Here is a 16,413-nt window from a genome sequence, read left to right as displayed (position 1 = left end):
TGCAATTTTTTTTCCAATAAAACACTAATTCCTTTTCTACTTGAATTCTATAGTGATCACTGCTTCCGAATGCTGCCTCACAATTGCCGCCTCATTACCCAGAACGTGGTCAATTGATGCTTCCTCGTTGGAGTAACAAAATATTAGCTGAGAAAATAGGTCAGAACACTAATGAAACCTCCCCTTTCTCAACACATTTCTCCTCCCTGGTCTATTTTTGGATCATTAAAATCTCCTACTGTGTTAATTCTATTAATTATGCCTCATTTGTCTATGAATGTCACTTTTGTATTTACGTACAAATGCAGCTACTCTATGATATTTAGTGCATGTCGATGGTGAGCCAGGCAGCAAAATGCTATTTTTGCAAAGTTCATAGTGGAGTGGCACAACTCAGACTTTGGGATATTGGCATTTAACTGTGCATATGTACCATTAACGCATAAATAACACTGAGCACCATTCGTCTCACTTATTTTGATAGCAATTCTTTTTGAGAGCAAGAAGAGACAAATAAGAAAAATATTTAAAATGCAATTATTTTTAGATCTCTATGAAGAATTAACTCTGCATAGGGATGAAACTGAATAGTTTAAATTGTTCCAAAAGGAAAATACTGCAGATGCTGGAAATCTGAAATAAAAACAGAAAATGTTAGAAATACTCAGCAGGTCTGACAGCATCTGTGGAGAGAGAAAGAGTTAATAGAAATGTTATATCTGTGCTGATATAATTCTGGCCTCTTGAGCATCCCAATTTTAATTGCTCCACCATTGGTGGCCGCGCCTTCAGTTGCCTAGGTCCTAAGCTCTTGAAATCTCTCCTTATGGCCTCTTCGCCCCTCTACGTCACTTTCCTCCTTTCAGACACTCCTTAAAACTTACCTCTTTGATCAAGCTTTTGGTCATCTGACCTAATATTTCCTGAGATGGCTGTGTCATATTGTGTTTTATAATGCTCCTGTGAAGCACCTTGGGACTTTTTATTATGTCAAATGTGCTATATAAATAGATGTTGTTTCTCTCCACAGATGCTACCAGACCTGAGTATTTCCAGCATTTTCTGTTTTTATTTTAGTTTAAATTGTTCTCTTTCTGGGTTAGGGAGACTGGCATTGCATTAACAATTATCACATCTTTAGAAGGGTACTTATGCTCTTAATTCAGCCCTAACTTTAATGGTCAATTTATGTGCAAATCCCGAACGTTTTTAAAAGTAACGGGCGGCTAAGGTTGAGATGCTGTTTGAGGTAAACGGCAGAGTGCCTTAATGCAAGTTCTGGAGGTTAACAACTTGCCCTATATCTCTTCATCCCCCGAACTTGCTAGCCACTTTACACATCAGTAAATGTGTGCATCGTTAACACTGTTATTTGTCCAGTAAGATTTTGACCCAGTTTTTCTGTAGTTTCTGAAATGTGCAGTCTTCTGATTTGAAGCCATAGTCACTCACCCTTTGAACTACAGTTAATCAAATAATATACCTTTTGGAAAGATTGATTTCACATTTGCTTCAATTATATTTGAGCAAATATCAATGACTTTGTTAGGTGGAAGTTTTCTGATTCTTCTGTTTATAGAACATAGAACAGTACAGCACAGTACAGGCCCTTCAGCCCACGATGTTGTGCCGAACCTTTAACCTACTCTAAGATCAAACTACCTACATACCCTTCATTCTACTATCATCCATGTACCTATCCAAGAGTCACTTACATGTCCCTAATGTATCTGCTTCTACTACCACCGCTGGCAGTGCATTCCATGCACCCACCACTCTCTGTGTAAAGAACCTACCTCTGACATCTCCCCGAAACCTTCCTCCAATCACCTTAAAATTATGCCCCCTGGTGATAGCCCTTTCCGCCCTGGGAAAAAGTCTCTGGCTATCCACTCTATCTATGCCTCTCATCATCTTGTACACCTCTATCAAGTAACCTCTCATCCTTCTTCGCTCCAATGAGAAAAGCCCTAGCTCCCTCAACCTTTCTTCATAAGACATGCCCTCCAGTCCAGGCAGCATCCTGGTAAATCTCCTCAGTACCCTCTCTAAAGCTTCCTATAATGAGGCGACCAGAACTGCACACAATATTCCAAGTGTGGTCTAACCAGGGCTTTATAGAGCTGCAGCATAACCTCGCGGCTCTTAAACTCAATCCCCCTGTTAATGAAAGCCAATACCCCATACGCCTTCTTAACAACCCTATCAACTTGGGTGGCAACTTTGAGGGATCTATGGACGTGGACCCCAAGACCCCTCTGTTCCTCCACACTGCCAGGAATCCTGTCTTTAAGCATGTATTCTGCATTCAAATTCAACCTTCCAAAATGAATCACTTCACACTTTTCCAGGTTGAACTCCATCTGCCACTTCTCAGCCCAGCTCTGCATCCCGTCAACGTCCTGTTGCAACCTACAACAGCCCTCCACACTATCCACAACTCCAGCAACCTTTGTGTCATCGGCAAACTTACTAACCCAGCCTTCCACTTCCTCATCCAAGTCATTTATAAAAATCACAGAGCAGAGGTCCCAGAACAGATCCCCTGCGGAACACCACTGGTCACCGAGCTCCAGGCTGAATAATTTCCATCTACTACCACCCTCTGTCTTCCATGGGCCAGCCAATTCTGTATCCAGACAGTCAAATTTCCCTGTATCCCATGCATCCTTACTTTCTGAATGAGCCTACCATGGGGAACCTTGTCAAACGCCTTGCTAAAATCCATATACACCACATCCACTGCTCTTCCTTCATCAATGTGTTTTGTCACATCCTCAAAGAATTCAATAAGGCTTGTGAGGCATGACCTGCCTCTCACACAGCCATGCTGACTATCTCTAATCAGACTATGCTTTTCCAAATAATCATAAGTCCTGTCTCTCAGAATCCTCTCCAATAATTTGCCCACCACTGATGTAAGACTGACTGGTCTGTAATTCCCAGGGTTATCCCTATTCCCTTTCTTGAACAAGGGAATAACATTTGCCACCCTCCAATCATCTGGTACTACTCCAGTGGACAATGAGGGCGCAAAGACGCCAAAGGCGCGGCAATCTCTTCCCTCGCTTCCCGTAATAACCTTGGGTATATCCCGTCTGGCCCCGGGGACTTATCTATCCTCATGTCTTTATGACATGCTGAGGGAACAAAAGGGACCACTGAGCACAAGACAGATGTTTTGCTCTATGTCAGCCAGATATCTCCAGCTCTAATTTGATTATTCCTCACCAAAGCATTCATTCAGTGTTCCAGTATGTGTTTGAGCATCAAAAGCCAGCATCAGAGGCTTCCTATAGATAAATAGTGCAACCTTGGCTAGTTTGGCAGTTCACGTGACCACAGTACAGTTGAGCTGAAACTCTGTCCTGCTTTGTTGCAAATTTCTATCTGCTCTATATTTCAGTATCACTAAAATATCTCATAAGCAAATTATATATTTGTTATAGTCAGTCTACTATTATTACTTGATGTTTAGTCATAAAATAGTGTGACTGGGATGGGGTGGGTGGGTGTTGTAATAATGAAACTCACTTGGGATATGAACTGGATGTTGTAATCTTGTGCATGCAGCCACCAATGTTCTCCAATCTTTTGTAAAGGGGACTGACTCATCTTTTGGAGAAACTAGGCCAAAGGCAAGTCAACAAACTTATTTTTACAGCTATAATGTGATCAGACCAGGGAAGCTGGGGCTGTTCTCCTTTAGAGGAGAAAGTTGAGAAGAGATACGATAGAGGTGTTCAAAATAATTTGTCTGGACAGAGCAGATGGGGAGAAACTGTTCCCATTGGCGGAAGGGTCAGGGTTTGGCATAAGAATCAAAGGCAACATGAGGAAAAACTTTTATATGCAGTGACTGGTTAGGATCTGGAATGCACTGCCTGAGTGTGTGGTGAAGGCAGATTCAATTGTGGCCTTCAAAAGGGAACTGGATAATTGTCCAAGAGAAAAAAATGTGCAGGGCTATGGGGAAAAGGCAGGGGAGTGGGACTAACTGGCCACCTTCTGTGCTGTAACCATTCTGTGATTCTCAATCGTAACCAAATTTGCAGATGATACAAAGGTAGCAAAGCAAGTGTCTGCAAAGAGATGTAGATAGGTTAAGTGAGTGGGCAAAAATTTGGCAGATGCAGTATAATGTGGGAAAATATCAGGGTGTCCATTTTAGCAGGTAGAAAAGCAGATTACTTACATGGAGAGAGACTGCAGAATGTGATGATATGGAAGGATCTGGGTGTTCTTGTACAGGAATCACAAAAGGTTATCATGCAGGTACTTCAAGTAATGAGGAAGGCAAATGAATGTTGGACTTTATTGCAAGGAGAATGGAGTATCAAAGTAGGGGACTCTTGCGACAAATGTACAGGTCATTGGTGAGACAGCACCTAGAGTACTGTGTACAGTTTTGGTTTCCTTCCATGAGGAGGGATATACTTGCATTGAAAGCAGTTCAGAGAAGATTCACCAGGCTAATTCCTGGGTTGAAGGGGTTGTGTTCTGAGGAAAGGTTGAACAAGTTGGGACTATACTCGGAGTTTACAAGAATGAGGTGATCTTAATTGAAACAAATAAGATTCCGAGGGGGCTTGACAGGGCAGATTCTGAGAGAATGTTTCCCAGGGATAGGGACCAACATGTTGCAGCATGGACAATTGACAAAATTATTAACTCAGCCATAGACGCGAGTGCAAATAATATATATATATATGAAGTATATAGCCAACCTAATGCCATCAAAACACAGTCCGGTTTAAAATACATTTCTTCCTATTTAGTGAGATACGTGGCATTGTTTTTGCTTGGACAAGTAGTCAATGGCTGCCCGCACACTTAATGTAGTGATGTGGAGAATGCAGATAGATGTCCATCAGTCTGGAATGATCTTGATCTCATTCTCTCCCCTCTAATTCTCTCTTCCTCTCTGTTAATCACTAACCCCTCTCTGGATCCATCTCTCACCCCCTCTCTCTCTCCCTCCCTCTCCCATCTGTCCATTCCACCCTCTCTCCCCCTCCACTCCCTCCCTCTCACTCCCACCACTCCCATCTCTCCCCCCCCTCCCTCTCTCCCCTCCCACTCCCTCCCTCTCTCCCCTCCCACTCCCCCCTCTCATCCTCTCCCACTCCCACTTCCCCTGCGCCCTCCCACTTCCCCCCCCCGCCCTCCCACTTCCCCCCCCCGCCCTCCCACTTCCCCCCCCGCCCTCCCACTTCCCCCCCCCACTCCCACTCCTCTCCCCCCCCCTCCCTCTCCTCTTCCCCCCCCCACTCCCTCTCCTCTTCCCCCCCCCCACTCCCTCTCCTCTTCCCCCCCCACTCCCTCTCCTCTTCCCCCCCCCACTCCCTCTCCTCTTCCCCCCCCCCACTCCCTCTCCTCTTCCCCCCCCCCCACTCCCTCTCCTCTTCCCCCCCCCACTCCCTCTCCTCTTCCCCCCCACTCCCTCTCCTCTTCCCCCCCCCACTCCCTCTCCTCTTCCCCCCCCCACTCCCTCTCCTCTTCCCCCCCCCCCACTCCCTCTCCTCTTCCCCCCCCCACTCCCTCTCCTCTTCCCCCCCCCACTCCCTCTCCTCTTCCCCCCCCCCACTCCCTCTCCTCTTCCCCCCCCCCACTCCCTCTCCTCTTCCCCCCCCCCACTCCCTCTCCTCTTCCCCCCCCCACTCCCTCTCCTCTTCCCCCCCCCACTCCCTCTCCTCTTCCCCCCCCCCCGCACTCCCTCTCCTCTTCCCCCCCCACTCCCTCTCCTCTTCCCCCCCCCACTCCCTCTCCTCTTCCCCCCCCCCACTCCCTCTCCTCTTCCCCCCCCCCCGCACTCCCTCTCCTCTTCCCCCCCCCCGCACTCCCTCTCACACCACTCGCCCTCCTCGCGTCCCTCTCGCCCCCCTTGCATTCGAAGTTCAGAAACCACTGTTTCCTCTCTCAGCACCTGTCAGCTCTGAAGCTGACGCTTGTGATCTGTTTTCTAAGAAGCTAATGGGAAATTTCTCGTCCCTGAAATTACCAGGCACAGACCCTAAAATTGTTTACAACAGACACTGGTGTCTGTGTACAGACACTTTGCCGACCCCTGATATTTCCCCACTTGGAGAATCTAAAACCAGGGGGCAAAATAAGGGCTCTCCCAATTAAGATGGAAATGAAGAGGAATTTCTTCTGTGAGGGTTGTTAATCTTCGGAATTTGTTTTTCCAGAGAGGAGTGGAGGCTGGGTCATTGAACATATTCAAGGCTGTATGAGACCGATTTTTAACCTACAAGAGAGTGGAAGGTTATGTGGGGGGCGAGGGTGGGGTGTAGGGGGGCAGGAAACAAAGTGGAGTTAAGGCCACAATCAGATTAGCCATTATATTATTGAATGGCAGAGCAGGCTCGAGGAGCCGAATGGCCTGTACCTATTATTTCTTATGTTCTTATGAGTAACAGTCATAGCATATTTACTTCAGTAACTTTATTTCTCTTCCCCCACCCCTCCCGCCAAGAAAATAACAATAAACGTGGCACTGCCCCGGAAGCAGGAAAAATAACGTTTCTGGTCAAGGTTTCTCGCGAACGGTTGACTTTATTTTTTCTAATAGGTTCACTGACTTGCAATTTTGTTACTGTCTGATGCCTCCGCTGTTTCGGTATCTTCTGAGTCCGCCTCATTTGAAGAATCTGACTGATACATGCACGCACAGGTTAAGTGCAGCTTAGTGGGGACGAGGGGCTTATTTGTGAAAGGAGTTTGTACATCCACAGTGTTACTATTGAGATTTTGACCTCTTAGGAGGTCAGCCACTTTGAACAAGCAGAGTCCTCGGTGCTGGGAGAACCGATGAAGTCCTCCTTCCTGGCAAGCAACAGGTCAGTCCAGTGGAGTCCTGCATATGGTGGTCGAAGCCAATGCCATGAGTTCAAGGAAGTTGTCATGGATACAGTTTATAGGTTTGAATATAAGGGGCAGAATAATTAAAAGCAAAAGCCTATCACTGAAATTAAGCACCCAGGGGAAATCACTTCCTGGATCTCTGTGGCCAGGGAATGGTGGTGCCTCCCATGGGCCGCTCTGACTGTGGTCTTCTAAACACCCATATTTATGGAAATGCTAGCGTTTGCGATGCTCCCACATTGGTCTGACATTCTTTTTATCCATTTAAAAATAATGCCTTATATTGTACCAAATATTGCAAACTGTCATTTCTAGGTATTTTAGTATTTTGCTATCAATAATGTCATTTCTGTTTCAAAGTCTTCTACTTCCCATTACTCGCATTTTCACCTTGATTAGCACACAAAAGATTTTTTTTTTGAATAATTGTTTTATGTTGCCCAAGATAAATAAAATGGATTGCGGTAAAGATGACATTTGCAATAAAGATAGTGTATTGCTATAAATTTGTATGAAAGTAACTGAGCGGGAAAAAAATCAATTTCTTCTTATGTGATAGTTAAATGAAGATCGCTTTCAGCACCACCTTTAAGCCCCTCCAACCCACCTACGAAAATGAACACACGAAAGGCGTTCCCCTTCCATAAACACTGAAACTTCCGGAAAGCGAGGAGAGAAACCGAAAGGGCAGATCAGAAGCAGGAAGCGCAGACAGCTGGCGACATTTTTCATTTTTTAAAGATCCGGGGAGCGAGAGAGAGTTTAACATATTTCCCTCGCCCTCAAAACAACGATGGTCAAAATCTCTTTGCCCGCAGCTCTGGGGCAGAAGCCGGAAAAACCAGAAAGCGAAGCGGATAAAACCGAGATCCTCATCCCCCAAGATGTAAGTCCCTTTCAGTTTTTGGTCAATTGCATGCCAACGGCGTCACAGCTGTAAACATCGCTACATTTATTCCTTCGGCGTTTCCCATTGTGGGTCTAAATTTTCTGTGGATTGACAGCTACAAGCTGTGTCTTTAATTTGCATACAACTGGAAAAGGTGCATTAAGCTACCTCGGAGAAGGGGAATGAATCGCGCTGGAAGTGCACCTCGCTGAGTTTTTCTAGCTCTCTCTCCCCCCCCCGCCCCCAGCGTATTGACAAAAAGATGAACTGGAGCAATTGAACGCTGTTTAGGTAAAAAAAAACCTACCGCCTTGTTATTTTATCTGGCAACATTTTAGTTTATGTAAAATATCGTGAATTTCGATTTCTAGAATGACACTCTTAAAGAATGAGCATGCGAATGAGGCTTTGTCTCTGGGAAATTTCTGCTGCAAAGTATTTTTTATTTTAAAAATTGCAACATTTTGAATGTATTTAAAATAGGTTGGTTTTAGCACAACAGAAATTCTATGTATTTTTGATACTAATTTTTTTACATTCCATTGACCCCTCCACTCATGGGGGGTTAATAGGGTATTTTTTTCAGCTGAAATTCGATTTGGGGTTGCATTATATTGGAAAGGAGCGACAACAATGTTTATAAATGTAGTTGGAGCTGTTCAAAACTGTATTTAAGTTTCAGTCAGGAGATATGCTAAAACATGAGTAGGAGGAAGGAACACAGTACTATATCAAAAGGAAATGCAGTGGGAAAGCCAATGCTTCATATGATTGCATTAGTACTTTTGCAATAATTTTCATTCCCCTGTGCATCTTTGTCTCTTTTTAAAGTGCCACTTTTTAAATTAATGGCCAATTATAAACTTATTCAAATAAATGCATTTCATGATAATTCTAGAGAAGAATGACCTTTCAATCTGTTTCTTTCATCCCATTGTAGCAAATTCCACATCAATGCGTAATGTTTAAATTCAAAAGCTAACCGAAACATAAACTATTCCTCAATCGTTTAGTTTTTAAAACCTGCTATGCTCTGTTGCTAGTTTCAGTTTAAAATAACTGCCCAATAGAAATGGTTACTGCTTCTGAAAACATTTTGCGTTGAATTAATGAATTGATTATTAATTATAATTGAGACTTACAATTTAACAATGTTTTTCTTCATTCTATTGAAATACAAACCTAAATAGTATGTCTTGCAGACTGCTTAACCGAGATTCCAATATTTGCATTTAATCTATTCTTGCTGCACTGATCAGATATTTTCTTGACTTATCGAAGGGAGTAATAAACCCAAAGGAAACCATTTCACACAAGGTATGGTGAACCTTTATAAAACATTGGTTCGGCCTCAACTGGAGTATTGTGTCCAATTAGGAAGGATGAGAGGGTGCAGAAAAGATTTACGAGAATGGTTTGAGGGATGAAGGATTTCTGTTACATGAGTAGATTGGAGAAGCTGCAGTTTTTTCTCTTGGAGAAGAGAAGGTTGAGAGGAGCTTTGATAGAGGTATTCGAAAGCATGAGGGATCTAGGCAGAGTAGATAGAGAAACTGCTCCCATTGGCAGAAGGGTCGTGAACCAGAGGACAGTGGTTTCAGGTGATTGGCAAAAGAATCAAAAGGCAATGTGAGGAAAAACTCTTATAGGCAGCGACTGGTTAGGATCTGGAATACATTGTCTGAGTGTGTGGTGGAGGCAAATTCAATTGTGGCCTTCAAAAGGGAATTGGATAAGGACGCAAAGAGAGAAAATTTGCGGGGCTATGGGGAAAGGGTACGGGAGTTGGACTAGCTAAACTGCTCTTTCAGAGAGCTGGGACAGGTGCGAAGGGCTGAATGGCCTCCTGTGCTGTCATGATTCTAAGATTCAACCTTCTACATTGAGGTGAACACTGGTTATAGACTGTAATGAAAATATTTCTTTAATCTGCTCAGTGGTGGGGTAGTCTTTATTGTTTTACTGCATAAGTCGATATACTGCAAATTGACCAGAAGAAATGTACTCTATTACGACTGAGACGGGAGGAGTGCACAGTTTGTTCTAGTTCCATTTCTTCACAGGTCACAACATATATTTAAATTTTCCCACTTACCGATACGGTCAATCATATGTTCTATTTTTCCCCAGAATAGAACACACTAAGCAGGTTTCTTTAATGAACGACAAAATTATCAGTTTATTATAAAACAAGTTTTAACCAGTAATGAAGTAAAGCATAAACACACAGATTAAAATTTTAAAGTTCCCTGTTTACCTTAGCCCCTCACACTCACGCATACACCAGTTAACCGGAAAAATAAAAGGGATTTTGGTTCAGAGTTCTGTTACAGACAAAAAAACACTTGGGCTCAATACTTGCTCATTCTTGAAGAAAAAACTGGTCCAACATTTCTTCAGATTGACTATGAATTCCTCAAAAAATATTTCTTGACAGAAAACAGAAGCACTTTCATAACTCCTACAAGGGAAAATCCAACCTCCAATCAGCTGCGATTCCAGTACTTGGCATATTACTCCAGTAGACAGTTCCCCATGCTAAATGATTTACAAAACTTGGCCTCTTCTGTGAAAGTGAGTTCTAAGTTAGATGTTTTCTACTTACCTGTCAACTATTAACTGTGTTGGAAAGATTGTCATTACATAATGATGAGATAGGGATTTATTGTAGTGGTTGAATGCACATAATAATTAATTGGCAATAGAACAGATTTGTTTAGACTGACTTCTCACTTATAATTAAAGAGAATTTTTAAAGAAATACTTGCATTTATATAGAGCCTTTCCTAACCAAAGGGTATCCCAAAGTTATTAACAGCCAATTAAGTACTTTTGAAGTGTAGTCACTATTGTAATGTTGGAAATATGCCATCACATTTACACACAGCAAGGTTCCAAAAACAGCAATAACGACCTGATTTATTTTAGTCAAATAAAAACAGAAAATGTGGAGAGAAAAACAGTGATAATGTTTCGAGTCAATGACCTTTCATCAGAATCTGTTTTAATGGTTTTGGTGAGGCATAAATATTAGACAGGGCACCCGGGAGAATTCCCCTGCTACTCTTCGAATAGTGCCATGGAATCTTTTATGTTTGCCTGGGAGATCAGCCAGGTCTCGGTTTAGTGACTCATCTTAAAGATAGTACCTCTGACAGTGCAACACTCCCTCAATACTGCACTGGAGTATCTGTCAAGATTTTGTGCTAATGTCTCTGGAGTGAGGCTTGAACCCACAAGCTTCTGACTTGGAGACGAATGCTACAACTGAGTCAGACTTTTCCCTATTATAATGGCTGTGCAGCTCTGCAATGGATGAAGAAAACACAAAGTAAAAAGGAAGACCTCATAGTCCCCAAGTAAGCACTGTCCTTAAAGGCACTTATCTGTAGACCATTTAAAGTCCCAGTCTCCTATTCATTATAAGCAGCTTTACCAAATAGGCATTGTGCTTTTTAAATTCTCAGGGTATTGGCATCCCTGGCAAGGCCAGCATTTATTGCTCATCACTAGTCCTTGAGAAGCTGGTGAGCCAGCTATAATTTATTTTTTATTTTCTACTTGTTGCTAATAAGTATGAACCTTGTACTGAAATAGTGGATTAATATGCATACAGCTTTCCTTGCTGTGATAGAGGGATTCCAGTATTTTATTGAATGTCTTTTATAACCCATAAAAATCCTTGAATTTACAAGTTCCTTTGAAACATTACATACTGAGCACTTTTTTTCAAATTTGATTGTGACTTTTGATTATGTCCCCTTTAATCACAAGCCAGATGCCTAACATTTTTTAGAAAAAAAAACTTTGTTTTTCTGGAGTAGGAGATTGTAGCCAATGGACTGGCGATAACAGCTTTAAAGAGGAACCGATTCAAAAACTTGATTCAAGAGGTAGGTTTTAAGGAGCGTCTTAAAGGAGGAGATGTTAAGAGAGAGAGACAGAGTAGCTTAGGGAGGGAATTTCCAGTGCTTAGGGCCTTGGCAGCTGAAGGCATAGCCAGCAATGGTGGAATGATTAAAACTGGGATGTGCACAAGGCTGGAGTTGCAGGAGCGCAAAGTTGTTGGAGAGTTGTAGAGCTGGAGGATGTTTCATGGGTAGAGAGGAGTGAGGCCATGGAACGATTTGGAAACTAGGATGAAAATTTTAAATTCAGGCATTGCTTAACCAATGAGTCAATGTAAGTCAGTGAGCACAGGGTTAATAGGTGAACTGAACTTGGGGTGGATTAGGATACAGGCAGCAGTTTTGAATAAGCTTAAGTTTATGGATGGTAGAAGATGGGAGGGCAGCCAGGAGTGAGGTTGGAATAGTCAAGTCTAGAGATAACAAGGCATGGATGAGGGTTTCAGCAGCTGATAAGCTGAGCCAGGGTGGAGTGGGGCGATTTTACGGAAGTGGAAATAGCCGTTCTTAGTGATGGTGTGGATGTGTGGTTGGATGCTCATCTCGGAGTCAAATACCTGGTATGGTCAACTGTGTCAAAGACTGCCAACAGGTTGAGAAGCGTGAGGATGGATAGTTTACCACAGTCACAGTCATGTCAAAATCACAAATGGCATTCTACAAGAGCTGTTTCAGTACTGTGACAGATAATACACTTGTGCTTTTTATCAGTCAATGCAGATGCATGTAAAATGTACAGTCACCTTGTGACATGCAACTGCAGTCTTCAACTTGTTTAAAAGCTGGGAGTGCTATCTCTGGGGGGAAGAATAATGAAAGATAAATAACGAATTAGCTACTGCAAGTAGGGAAAGTGGTTGTGTAGTGGTAATGTCACTGGACTAGTAATCCAGAAACCCAGGCTAATGCTCTGGGGACATGGGTTAGAATCACACGATGGCAGATGGTGAAATTAGAATTCAATTAATAAATCTGGAATTAAAAGCTAGTCTAATGGTGACTTTGAAACCATTGTCGCTGGTTGTAAAAACCCATCAGGTTCACTAATGTACTTTAGGGAAGGAAATCTGCTGTCCTTACCTGATCTGGCTTACATGTGACTCCAGACACACAGTAGTTAAATTAAAAGAACCAGGTCTATTGTATAATAAGGTACAGTCTATGCTAGTGTTATGGTTGTAGCAGAGTTTTTGGGAAAGCAGACTGTTTCCTGAGTGTCTTGATAATTTTAACTAAGAACAAATTAAAAGAATTGGCAGCGAAATTGGGGGTTGGAATTGAAATCAGGTGCCAAAAAAGCAGAGATAATTGACATAATAGCCGAACATCTGGAATTAGTAGATGATGATGATGATACAGATGAAGGGCAATACAAGGAACAAGAAAGGGAATAAGCGAAACATGAAGGTAGTAGGTCCAAGAGTGATGCAGTGGTATTGGTTAGGATTCAGTTAGAAACAAAAAACTTGAGGCAGAAAAAGAATTAAGAAAACGTGAATTGGAAAAAGAGGAAAGGGAGAAAGAGCGAGCATTTCAGAGAGAAAGTGAAAGAGAAGAGAAGGAATTTAAGTTAAAAGAGGTGGAAATAAGACAAAGGGGTAGTCTTAAATCCAGGGAAAATTCGGGTCAGGAAGAATCTGAATTTAGATCAGGACCCAGCGAGAAGTTGTTTAAACTTATACAGGCTCTTCCTATGTTTGAGGAAAGGGACGTAGAGGCACTTTTCATATCTTTTGACAAAATAGCCAAACAGATGAAATGGCCGAAAGAAAGCTGGACATTGCTTATTCAGGGCAGGCTGGTAGGCAGAGCTCATGAAGCTTATGCTATGCTTTCTGAAGAGGCTTCTGCAGATTATGAGAATGCAAAAAAGGCTATTCTTGCTGGTATGAGTTAGTCCCTGTAGCTTACCATCAGAAGTTTAGGAACTTACGGAGATTGACTGGGAAGACATTTAGAAGTTGAGAGGGTGAAGCAAATGAATTTTGACCGTTGGATACGGGCATTAAAGATAGAAACCACATATGAGAACCTTCGAGAATTGATTCTCTCATTTAGTTTGTTTCTACTGTGTCTATCCACTTTTTTTTTCACGTTTGTGCTTGGGACCAGGCTGTTCATTTTTCTGTCAATTCACACTCTCTCTGCACTATCGCTTTGTCTTTCACCACACCTTTAACATGCCGCTTGCCTTTGCTCCATGACCTTCTGGTCACTTATTCTCTGACCTTGTCCTATCAACACCTCTTTGGTTATCTCTTGCCCCACCCCTGCTTTATTTGCTTAAAACCTGTTACATTTCTAATATGTGTCAGTTCTGATGAAGGGTCACTGACCTGAAACATAACTCTGCTTCTCTCTCCATAGATGCTGCCAGACCGGTTGAGTATTTCCAGCATTTCTTGTTTTTATTTTAGATTTCCAGCATCTGCAGTATTTTTCTTTTATTTTACCACAGTAATGTGGTTGACTCTTAAATGGCCTAGCAAGCCAATCAGTTTCAAGGGCAATTAGGGATGGGCAATAAATGCTGACCTAGCCAGCGACGTCCACATCCCATGAATCAATAAAAAAATGACTCAATGGCATTTGGTGCAATGTAAATCTTTGAAGAAGATTCAGAGCAGATTGTTATGCAATAGTTATAGACTTTTATAGCTTACTGAGGCATCCAAAATGGACTCGACAGTGTGATTATGCCTTTAGTCTGAAACTGCTAAATAGGTCAGTACCCTGTGAGATTGTACATGCAGGTTTCATCACAGGGCATTCAAAACAAGCTACTGTATCTTCAGAGTTAGTTTCTATTAATGCTTCTGATGATGTACTGGTTCCTGTTTGTATTTTATCATTTGAACTTGAATGTGATTCTTTCTTGCCATCAGTGATACTTTATGATGTGCAGTTCAGTTGCAAAGTAAAATTGACTCGAAAGGCAAGTGATAAATCGTTGAATAACTTTTATGAAAAGTACAGCATTTGGTAAACCGCTTCTGCTTCGGTTCAGATAATTTGGTAATAAAATACCACTTCCAGAAAATTCTTGCACTTTAAATAGGGTCCAGTTGTCATCATTAGAAAAACTGGTGGTGGTCCCCTAAGCTTATTGTACTTAAAAATGTATGATTTATGGACCATTTCTGAACACTCCCAAATGGGACAATGCCTATAATGTTCATGCATTGTAAATGCAAGAAATATACAATTCCCCCTGATAACTCCAATCATCTGGTGCATACATGAGCCATACAAAACAGTAAGGTCTCCATTTAGATGCCTGCTGTTTACTGAGGTTGTTGATTGCAGCTGGGCAGTGCCATGCTGTGCCGTGGTGATCTGCCCAAGGGCAGGTCCTCTACTCTTTTTCTCCACCCAGGAGAGATGAGCACGACTAGGGAAGAGGGTATATGAGGTGGCTTCCCATTGCCTTCCTCAGACTGGAACGGAATTGAACCCATGCTGTTGACGTTCTGAACCACACGCTAGCCAACTGAGCAGCCTGGTCCCCCAGCTGGGCAAATAGTGGGGCTAAAATTGGCTGTAGCACCCTTGTGTTAAGGAAGGGAAAATTGCCAAGGATGCCGACCAGTGGTCCCTACTAAAAGTGCACATCTGTAAATGCCAAGTAAGAACAGCATCAGGCCCAGCTGTGATGTCCTCTGTAGGTGGAGAGTGTGCTGCAATTCAGTCTCCAGGTTCACACCACCCTTGGAAACATACCCAGTGAGAGAAGCAATAGCTTTTGGATGATAAAGGAGAAATTACTTCAATATTCTAAGACTAAACTTTGGCTCTTTAAGAGTGTGTTTGCGATCACACGATGCTGGCTAAAAGGGAACATAAGTAATTATGTGGACAAAACATTAAAGGTCGATGTTGGTGTCAAAATCTTTTCCAAGTATGCTTTATGAATCTCAACAGCAGGGGATATTCTGTAGTTTTTGCCAATGACAGGGTTTGGGTAAACTGAAATGATCATCAGTGAGCTTGGGTTCAGGTTGACAGAGTTCAGTTTTGAGAGTGGGTGAATAATTGTAAATAAAGTAAGATCATACAGATGAAGTAAGTTTGATAGTGTGCCATAGTAGGACACATTATATAAGATCTCTTGGAGGAATACCATTGCTGTGCTAAAAGGTCTTTCCTTGTCCCGTGCTCATTTCTATTCTGTTATTGCTATTACTGAGACTTGGTTGAGGGAAGGGCATGATTGGCAACTAAATATCCCAGGATATCGATGCTTCCGGCGGGATAGAGAGGGAGATAAAAGGGGTGGAGGAGTTGCAGTACTGGTCAAAGAGGATATCACAGCTGTGCTGAAGGAGGGCACGATGGAGGACTCGAGCAGTGAGGCAATATGGGCAGAACTCAGAAATAGGAAGGGTGCGGTAACAATGTTGGGGCTGTACTACAGGCCTCCCAACAGCGAGCGTGAGATAGAGGTACAAATATGTAAACAGATTATGGAAAGATGTAGGAGCAACAGGGTGGTGGTGATAGGAGATTTTAATTTTCCCAACATTGACTGGGCTTCACTTAGTGTTAGAGGTCTAGATGGAGCAGAATTTGTAAGGAGCATCCAGGAGGGTTTTCTAGAGCAGTATGTAAATAGTCCAACTTGGGAAGGGGCCATACTGGACCTGGTGTTGGGGAATGAGCCCGGCCAGGTGGTTGACGTTTCAGTAGGGGACTACTTTGGGAATAGTGATCACAATTCCGTAAGTTTTAGAATACTCATGGACAAAGACG

General features: G+C 42.6%; 1 protein-coding gene across 1 annotated transcript in view; it reads left to right on the top strand.

Moving 5' to 3' along the window:
* The first annotated feature begins 7,504 nt into the window (after positions 1-7,504).
* Positions 7,505-16,413, top strand: part of LOC137375239 (integral membrane protein 2C-like) — an 86,250-nt gene continuing 77,341 nt past the window's right edge. The window contains exon 1 of the mRNA XM_068042090.1: positions 7,505-7,753. Within this exon, the coding sequence (XP_067898191.1) occupies positions 7,661-7,753 (93 nt within the window). The 5' untranslated portion in view covers positions 7,505-7,660. The remainder of the gene's footprint in view (positions 7,754-16,413) is intronic.

This window comes from Heterodontus francisci, chromosome 11 (assembly GCF_036365525.1).
Source record: "Heterodontus francisci isolate sHetFra1 chromosome 11, sHetFra1.hap1, whole genome shotgun sequence".
Classification (NCBI taxonomy): Eukaryota; Metazoa; Chordata; class Chondrichthyes; order Heterodontiformes; family Heterodontidae; genus Heterodontus; species Heterodontus francisci.
The sequence above is the reverse complement of the archived record's forward strand: the minus strand, read 5'-3'. Positions and strand labels throughout refer to the sequence as shown.